Below are 10,220 nucleotides of genomic sequence, written 5' to 3' on the forward strand. Positions count from 1 at the left end.
ATATCAGTGGGCCAAACGAAGCTATATCATCTCCCCATATAAAATATTGGCCTCAAATAGACCCAAAGTAACACATGACGAATAAGGATTTTATTTATTATTATTTTTTTTTGAAAAATTTAATCCGGATTTAAGAATTATAGTTGGGAAAGGAATTACTTAAAAAAAAACATAAATGATGGTATATATATATATCTTAAAGATTTGTACTGTATGCCAATTGAAAATAAGAGATCCAATTAAAAATAAAAACTAGAGAAGAAGTGATTCAATGAAATATAGATATATTGAATTTAATGTATCTGAAAAAACGTATCAATGATTTTTTTTTAAGTATGGTAGAAGATCGAACCTTTGAACTCGAAAGAAGATTATGGCAATTACCTTTAAGATAAGTTCACTTTGACATATATCATCAAATATTATATACCAATCAGACAATTAACTTATATTCAAATTTAACTTATAATTATTTGATTACAACAAATATAGGATATATATATAAAAGGGATGTAAATCTCCAATCTCAAAAGAAGAAATACATGTCAATTACCACCGATAAATTGTGACAATGTCGACGACTTATATTTCTTATTTGAACTATCAAAATCACTACATTACACAAAAATACATAATCACTACTTTCTTGTTTCTTTTTTCTTTTTTCCTTTTGATAAAAACATAATCTCTAATTCTAGTCATAAAGTAAACTCTTGTTGTATGTTATATATGGTTAGTTCTCACTCTTCTTCACATAGACCATTTATAGAGATTGGGACGAAGAGAGAAAAACGAAAACGAAAATGAAAAACGAAAACCGAAACAGAAATAATTTAGAGAGACTTAAGATTTGACTTCATACGCTTTGCCCTTGAATACAAGAAAACTCCCATTAGAGCTATGCCAGTTCCTGCAACCATAGTTTCAACGTATTAATACTAATGTAATATAATTTTATTTAAATGTAATATAATTACTTTTTAGAAATGTTTAATTGATTAATCTTCCAATACTATTTTCTATTATAAGGGAGAAAATTGTAAGAACCAACAGCAATAGGGATTGTAAAAATCTCATATTTGAACTTTCAATTTATAAATCCACACACCACTTCCTCAAATTTGAGAACCAACAGTTTTGTAAGTTTTTGGGAGACAGGGTTGTTTTAATTAAAAGTTTGAGTGTGTGATTGTAATCATTAATATAAATTAAGTTTGTTTTGCAACATGTTTCCTTAAAAAAAAAAAGTTCGGTCTATTTTGAAATATAGAAAAATGAACCAAAATTTTTACAAATATAGCAAAATGTCATGTTTATCAGGGTTGGAATGCGGTAGACCATTCTGCTATACTTAAAAATATTTTTTAACAGTTTTACTATTTAAAACAATTACCGTTAAAATAATGTTCTTAAAAAATAAGTTAAATCTATTAAGCAATTTAAAAAAGGGTATGGAAAAAAAATACCTAGGGCGTTGAGAGGTGAGACTGCTGTTTGGAAGAAAAGAACAGAGGAGACTATAACCACTACTCGCTTCAAAGAATTTCCTACTGCATGGGTCACTGGTGAAATTTCCTGTAGTATTGAATAAGAAACCTGCCCAACCAAAAAATTTTTTTTAAAAAAAATTAAAGCATATTGAATATTAATGATCTCTTAATGTATAAATCCCAATTTTTATGTCTATTTGGTCCCTTAATTTTCAGACCTATATATTTTGTTCTTGACCTTTCAAATGTTTAAGTCTCATGGATTTAATTGAACACAATTGAAAGTTGAGATTTTTGTACAGTGGTTCATGATTAATGACGTGCCCCTCACAAATAAATGAAATCTAACATTACCCTCACATCATAGGCACTACCACGTTTTATAACGTATTGCGTGAGAGATGACTATGTCTATCGTAGCTCTAATACGATGGCCATATCTATCGTGATCTTCCTTTTTCTTCACTCCACCGCAATATTCATGGGGAAAGCATGTGAGAAAAATAAAGATCACAATAGACATGACCATCGCATTAGGGCTACAATAGACACAACCATCCCTAATGCGATATTGTATAAAATGTGCGCTCCTGTAAGCATAAGGTTAGATTTTACACGTTTGTGGGGACATGTCACTAATTATAATGGTGCTTGTGAAAGGATTATAGCACAAAAAACTCATTGAAAGTTCGGGAATCTATTCAATACTTTTTAAAGTATGGAGACTAGATAGATGTAGAAAGTTTAGGGACTAATTTAAGATTAATTCGGAATGTGTGTGTATGAAAACTTGGAGTAACCTGCTGATAACTATGAAAACAGATGCCAGATATAAGCAACCTAATGCACAGCTCCCTAATATTCAACCCTTGATTTACCTGAAATAATAATTAAAAAAAAAATATCAGAGAAAGGCCCATCAATGGCTAGAATGTTGTAAATGAAGCAAAGAAACTCTTATTAATGAATATATACATATATGGCATTTCACTTACAGCTAATTGTAGGTATGAAGGACTAAATTTAGTGCCTTCAAGGAGAAGAGCTGAGGGAACCAGCAGGATAAACGAAATGATAGTAATTACAGAGAACAGATTGATATTGTCCAATGCCTGCTCAAACACACCCAATAATTAAAGTCCAAGAAATTTTAAAATAAAATAAAATATTACATTCAACTTCCTATTATATTGTTTATAGGTAAAATACATTAAAATCCTCCTAAAACGTGAAAGATAAATATGGATTCCATCTCAAAACCAATTTGCAATAAAGAGAATAGTTCATGTATTTTATGGATATTGTGCGGTCTTTCCTTCATCTTTTCAATGTGGAATTCTCAATATGCCTCTCAAGATAGTACCTATTTTGATTCATCATTCTTGGGTTGAATCTCCATTTGTTATAAGCTCGGATACTAATATTAAATAAACATGATGTTCCATCTCGAAACGGACAAGAAGAGTAGTTCATAAGGTCCTTTTTATCTTTTCAATGGGAAATTCTTAGAACAAAGGTCACGTTTACCCCACTAGAATGAAAAATAGTGTAATCAATGAAATTCTGTTGAAAGATCAATTATAATGGGCCAAAATCGTAAATGTAATTGATTGCTTTTAATCACGTTTACTTAGAATTATGAATCTGCCACATTTATTGTTACTATTATCGTTTGACTCTAAACAATAATGATAACAATAATAGTAAATGTGACAAAATCAAACTTCTCATACTGTAACAATACACTAACGATAACAGTAACGATAAAACACAAACCGATTGCTCGTCCTCTACTTGTCAATCAATTTATGTTTTTTTATTACAAATTAGGCAGTAGGCCCCACGTGTCAATATAAATATGGAATACAAATTAAACAAGAACAAAGATAATTCATTGGGACTCATTTTTCAAATTACCATTCATTTATTACTTTTTCCTTGGTGTAAACATGACCAGAGTTCAATCATCAAAATAGAACTTTCTGTATTATTATTGAAAATTATGAAGTATAGAAAGTTCAGCTCATACCTCTTTGTGTATCATGAACTTTTTGCTGAAGATATTACGTGATTGATTGGTGAGATTTGAAGCCATGGCACTGCTGAAGCCAATCCTGTAACACAAAATGAGAGGCTTTTTACACATTATTTTGAGTTATTACTTCTCTGCATAAGGGTGCCTACCGTGGTGTCCGTGACTCGATTTCAGGCCGTTTTGAGTGACTTCACGAGTGCTTAGAATATAGTTTTTAAGCACTTAAAAATTCATTCTAAACTGATCTTCTTATCGAATCGAGTACTAATTTGGGGGTGTGTATAGAATAGAACTAAACTCAAAAGATCTATTTTAATCAGACATTCTTGATTGTTTGGATTATAAATATGCAGTCAAAACAAGTGATAGGAGGTCTGATCTTACCAATTAAAGGAGGCTTCGGTAAAAGAAGCGAGTGCCACTCCTCCAACAACGGGTACCAGAGAAAAAACAACCCAAAATGTGGGCCTCTGCGTAGGAATCCAGCACAAAAATTGATTAGTTTTTTTTTTTACTCGTTAATCACCCATGGAAAATGGTCAGAAATTTGATCAAATGTTTCAATCTTAGCTAACACTCTTCTAAAAAAATCGTTGAAATAATTTTCTCGATTTATCTCTACTGAAATTGACCACCTAGATTTAAAATTAAAATATATATATATATATATATAAATATATTCATCCCAAATATATTCATCCTATTAAATATTTTGAGCTTTTCCGATTAAATATCGTAAGATTTGAAAAATATATAAAATCTCAGTGTTAATCCTGAACAAAGTCTAAATATATATAATCCAGCACAAGATTTCATTGAGAAAGCCGAAAACATTCTATAGGATGAAAAAATTAATTTTTTTTAATATAAATCTTGGTGGTCGATCTCGACTGATATGGATCGAAAAAAACTATTTCAACGAATTTTCTAAAAGGGGATTAATCTATTTTCGCGATCTGTTTTTTCATAGTTTATTTAGGGTAAATGAAGTTATTTTAGATCCACTCACACAGTTCATCAATCTAAATTCTAAACAGAGCACGAATTAGTGATACCAATAAAGCCAAACTCAATATTTCATATGGTTCTATTTTCAATCATTCACATGTAGATTCTTCCAAAGTTAGAATGATATATAATGCACACTTGAATATTAATAAAATAATAATAATAATAACAAAAGTGGATAATGAAGTTGAGGTACCTCAGCCAAAAACAAAGCAGAGAGAAGGACAGTGAAAAATGGCTCCATTGCTTTAATGGTGTGAGTGAATGAAACCGCAACTCTCCCAAGACTCACATTGGTTAATATGTTTCCCATTGTGTGCGCTACAGCCAGCGGAAGAATGGCAGCAAACTGAATAATAAAATTTTCAATTCAAATTACTAACTAAATTCATCACTTTATTCCTGCATAAAAATCACTAATTAAATACTCAAACCATATTAATGTTTTGAGAGTTTTGCTTTTGGTACTTTATGTGTGTACTGTTGATTTCTTTCCATTTAAGTCTATAAAATCACCCTATGTTAAAAGAATGATGGAAGTCAATTTAAAAATAATTGTTTTGATGAGTTTGTCCATTATTTAAGTAAGACAATTGAAATATGCGAGATTTAAATATCTGACTTCATGGATAAGAGTATATGTCAATGACTGTATTAAATTATGCTCAATTTAGGTAATTGGTCAATTTTTTATAACTAGCAATTTTAGGGTTAAATAAATTACTATGTATTAAGGCCACGTTTACTAATCCGAAATAAAAATTGATATAATCGTAATGGAATTATATTGATAGATCGATTATAATGGACCACAATCGCAAACATTATTGAATTGTTTTTTTTATCACGTTCTATTATCGTTACCGTTTAGGATCAAACGATAACGATGATAATAAATGTGACAAATTCATAATTCTAACAATAAGAATAATGGTAACGATATCAGCTAGTGGACCCCATGTAATTTCCAAATGAAATTGGATTGAATACTCTCCCAATTAGTTTGCATTTTTTATTATAGAACTAAGAGTGGGTTCCAAATGTAAGCACTAATATAAAACACAAGTAAACAACACTAATCAAATCAAATGGGGTCTACTTTTCATATTATCATTGATTTATTAGGTTTTCCTGGAGTAAACGTGACCTAAGTTATATAAAATTAAGGTTTATTGTGTCAAGGTGAGTCAATTAAGTGGTTACTTACAATTTTAATTATATAATTAGAAAGCTTATTAGTAAGGGGATTAAAGTAAAGGTAATACCTGGGATCGATTGATCTTTGGCCTATGATGAAAATTAAGAGCCCACATTAAGTTTACTATCATCGTACCACACCCGAACTGGAAAGCTGTGACCGTAGTTGGAAATGGAAAGGCTTTTAGAACCTACACATTATAATTTGAATTTCATCCTAATTAGTGCCCACAATGTTTAAGTTTTTGCTATTAAATAAAATGAGAAATTGTTTTAAATGTCAACTTGTTGAAAATATTTTCAAATATAACAAAATATTATAATCTATTAATGATAGACACTTATACATAGTGACATTTTGTTATATTTGTGAACATTTTGATTCATTTTTTTTATATTTAAAAACAACCCTGTTAAAAATTTGACTTACCTCTAAAAATATTAGAGAAAAAAAAGAGAAACTTATCACATCAAATTTTTAGAAAAATTACATTTTTAGCCCTCGAATTTTCAACAAACCTTTGTTCAATCTCTAAAAAAATGGACTCTTTTGAACCGTGAATTTTAAAGAATAGGTATAAAAGGTTTTGAGTAATTTCTCTTATTATTTTAAATATTGATGTGACATTTTAAATTAAAAATAACAATTAAAAGAAGAAGAGGGAAGAGAGAAAGAAGAAATATATATTTAGTTATTATTTTTAATTTAAAATATCATGTCAATGTTTAAAATAATAGTAATAACCGAAAGACTAAAATGATACATTTTAGATTAAAAATTACTTTTAGTGCCTAAAGTTTCATAGAATTAACAATTTGATCCCTGTACTTTGGTTTATAATAATTTAGTTCCCAAACTTTTAATTTTATAACAATTTAGTTTCTGAATTTTACTATGTAATAATTTAATCCCTATACTTTAAATTTTATAACAAAAAATTTGTAACAATTAGTCTTTATTGTAGAAATTAATGATAAGATTTAATGAAATTTCATGTATAAATAAACCTTTAAATTGATTAGAGACTCAATATTTTTATAATAGTTTACATCATAAAATATTAAAAATTGATATCGAATTTTGATTAAATACTTTACATGAGGGATCGAATTGTTACAATTTTGAAAGTACAAAGACTAAATTGTTACATACTAAAGTTCAGGGACCAAATACGTACAGAATTGAAAGTACAACGACTAAATGTTACAAACTAAGATTCAAGGCCTAAATTGTCACTATCAAGAAAGTTTAAGAACCAAAAGTGATTTTTAACCTACATTTTGCAAACGACCCATGACTAGAAAGGTAATTTTCTTTCAAACTTTTTTATTTACTTTTTATAATATGCTTTATCTAAGTTTTATCTAAAATGTTCCAAAAGTTTATTATACCTTGACTATTTTTACTAGACAACCTTCGACACTATTATAATTAGTTGTTAAAAGAATTGACTGGATATGGAATTTGAGCTAGTATAACTTATTATTAAAGAAAAGAAAAAAAAAATCTCAATAAAAGCACTTATTTCCTCTTGGTAAAAATTAAAGAGAAATTTTTATTTACGTTCTTACCTAACTAAAATGAGTAAATCAAAATAAATCAAAATTAGAACATTTGAAACACTTTATCTAAGTTTTAAAAAAATTCTACAAAGTCATCAATGCGCTACACTGCAATAACATGTGAAATTTTAATGCGAAGCAATGAACAATAATTAGAAAATTTGGGATATATTGTTAAACTTAGTTAAAAATTCATTACTTTAATTATTTATTTTATATATTATATATACTTTTTAAAAGCATAATATACTTACTTTTTCAACTTGTGGATGTTGTTTTCATAAATAGATAAGGTGTATAAAAAATATCCTATTGGATACAGCAAAGCAATTGACACAGACACATTTTGACAGTAAATGAAAAGGATTGTCTTAATTAGATGAGACAAATAATGAACTTTCTTGTCATGAGTTTGGTCATCAAGCACAATTTCAAACGTTTTATTTTATTTATTTCTGATTTTTTTAGTTCAAAGCAAAATTTTAAACTTAATTCAACCATAAATTCAATTTTTCACTTATGAATTTTTAAATTTTGTTAGTGCAATAACACCAATTATTTTATTATTATTATTATTTTGAATAACGTTGTCTAGTTTTTCAATTTGTCCCTAATCCATTTATATCTTTTTTTTTTTTAATATAGCAAAATTAGTAAAAATATTTTTAAATATAATATTGTACACTATAAAATATTTATCAATAATAGATAATAATATTTTACTGTATCTATAAATAAATTTATTCATTTTCATATATTTTAAAAAACAAACCAAATTATTATAGGTTGACAAAAAGGTTTTTTCAGGGGAAGTTCACATATTAATTGATCTTAAAAGCTGAATGCACGTGGACCACCTATGATAATTAAAACTTTAAATTATTAAAATCAACGTCGGTTTTCAGTTTTTAAATTTTATGTTTTTTCCTTTTACCTTTTCTAAAATAACACTTTAAATCATATACAACACTGTATTTTTTAAATCTTCAAATTTTGATTTGATTTTTTAAGATATTAATAGAAAAATAAATAGCAATATATAGAAGTTTATGAATAGAATCAGTATTTATAAGTTCAACTTAAAAAATAAAAATAAAGATAAACCAAAATGACTATCAAATACGATCAAATTTAAAACAACCATGTACTCTTTATTTTTAAAAAATAGAACTAGAATAAAAAAAATAAAATTGTTCTAAGTTAACAAAGGATGAAACCAGTGCGTAGTCCACAATAGATTTTAAAACCTGTTGGATCAAATAAATAGTGTCAAAATGTTCTAAAAAGACGTTTACCAAAAAAGAAAAAACTAAGATTTTCAAATAACCAGTAAAAAAGTTAAGATGAAATAATATTAGTCCAATTTGATTTGTACTCTTTGATTGTACCATCCAAATTTTACTCAATAAAAATTTGTCCTATGACATTTTTTTTTAAAAAATTGATTATTATATTTGTTTGTTTACTTGATATAAAAAATAATTGCATGCCCCTATTTTTATGTATTACACGGATAAAAATTAAAATATTTATAAAAAATTAAAAAAAATTATTACGTGTGAAATTATAATTAAATAATTTAGTGGGACGGATGATTTTCATGAACAAAAATAGTCTCGGAAACCGCCGACCATGTAACGGTTTTGAATGAATTTTCACCATCATTTTAAAACAAATAAAGAATAATAATAATAATAAAGTTATATTTTCTCACTCCTGGTCCTGGTAACTAGGAAGCCAAACAACTTTCAACAACTCAATCCGAGTTAACTCACCAAAATGAAAGGAAAAAAAACTCAGAAAGTTCTTCATTCATTGGAATGTAGGAATAATAATCAGAACAAGAACAATGATGCAAAAAGGAAAAAGAAAAAGGAGAGAATAAGAACCTGTTTGTTGAAAATATTGTAGTAGATATTCAAAAGGTACCAAATCCCAAACATTGCACCAAGCCGGAGATAATTATGAACAAAATCAACCGATTCCACGGCCTCGCCGGCACTCTCCGGCACAGAAGCAGCCATTACAGCAAATTTCCGAAACCTCGGAGAAAATCCAGGAGAAGAGACAGAGATCGGAGAAGAAGAACGCCATGAAATCGAACTGTGAGAACGAAATTGAAGAATGTGCGAGAAACGAAAGAAATTAGGACTTCGGCTAGGGCATGGAAGAGCAGTAGCCGTAGCAATAGAATTAGGAGAAAAAGACATAGCCAAAGCCAATACAGAGTTATTCTGCATCTCAATCGAAGAAGTCTCACAGAAAAAGAGTATAAGAAGAGAACGACGGCGTTGCGTCGGAGTTAATTCACACGTGAAACACGCATTTCACGTGGGAGGAAGAGGAGGAAGCTCCGGCGTGGGCGGCGATTGGAGAAGAGAAGAAGGATCTGGAAGAACTAAGCGGCCATGGAAATTAATGGCTGAAACTGAAAATCAGGGGAGGGATGATTGAGATGGAGAGGGAAATTGGCGCCATTGATTTTATGGTTAAGATGTAAACCAGGCCCACTCGAAGTCAGTCGCAATGGAATTAGGGACGAAGTGGATAAATTTTAATTTGAAAGGGACCCATCAGCAAATTTAGAGGATTTTAATTTTTTTCCCCTACCACTACAATTTTTTTCAATGTGGCCTACTAGCTTGTCACCTTCTAAGTTGTTAGATGTCACACGTCTATATGAGAAATTAAGACTCTGTTTGATAATGATTTGTGTTGCATTCACATTAATTTTGATTTTCTATTTTTAAAATTTAGTTCTTTTTTTTTATAAATTATGTATTATCCTAATAGTCAATTATGGAAGATTTCCTTTTAATTCGTTAAAAAAATTTGGCTTAGTTTTTCAAAATATTATTTCAACAAAATCAAGAAAGTTATAGGTAGGAATGTGATTGATTATAAGCTTAATTTCCGAAACCTAAAGT

General features: G+C 28.7%; 1 protein-coding gene across 1 annotated transcript; it reads right to left on the reverse strand.

The window, feature by feature from the left end:
• Positions 1 to 496: 496 nt before the first annotated feature.
• On the reverse strand, positions 497 to 9,757 carry LOC120079312 (phosphoenolpyruvate/phosphate translocator 2, chloroplastic-like). The gene is made up of 9 exons (XM_039033464.1): positions 9,183 to 9,757; positions 5,799 to 5,921; positions 4,730 to 4,882; positions 3,910 to 3,995; positions 3,520 to 3,604; positions 2,486 to 2,602; positions 2,291 to 2,368; positions 1,467 to 1,596; positions 497 to 910 (listed from the first exon to the last, which is right to left on the reverse strand). The coding sequence occupies exons 1-9, from the start codon at positions 9,531 to 9,533 to the stop codon at positions 834 to 836; spliced, it is 1,200 nt and encodes a 399-aa protein (XP_038889392.1). The 5' UTR covers positions 9,534 to 9,757; the 3' UTR covers positions 497 to 833.
• Positions 9,758 to 10,220: the final 463 nt, after the last annotated feature.

This window comes from Benincasa hispida, chromosome 6 (genome assembly GCF_009727055.1).
Source record: "Benincasa hispida cultivar B227 chromosome 6, ASM972705v1, whole genome shotgun sequence".
In the NCBI taxonomy this organism is placed as follows: domain Eukaryota; kingdom Viridiplantae; phylum Streptophyta; class Magnoliopsida; order Cucurbitales; family Cucurbitaceae; genus Benincasa; species Benincasa hispida.

Bases quoted from the DNA above. Each gene is read 5' to 3' on its own strand.
- LOC120079312 (XM_039033464.1), bottom strand. From the start codon at position 9,533: ATGCAGAATAACTCTGTATTGGCTTTGGCTATGTCTTTTTCTCCTAAT. The intron at 3,605-3,909 runs GTAAGATCAGAC...TTTGTGTTACAG, and splicing joins ACCGAAGCCTCCTTTAATTG to GATTGGCTTCAGCAGTGCCA. The intron at 2,603-3,519 runs GTATGAGCTGAA...GTGTTTGAGCAG, and splicing joins AGTTCATGATACACAAAGAG to GCATTGGACAATATCAATCT.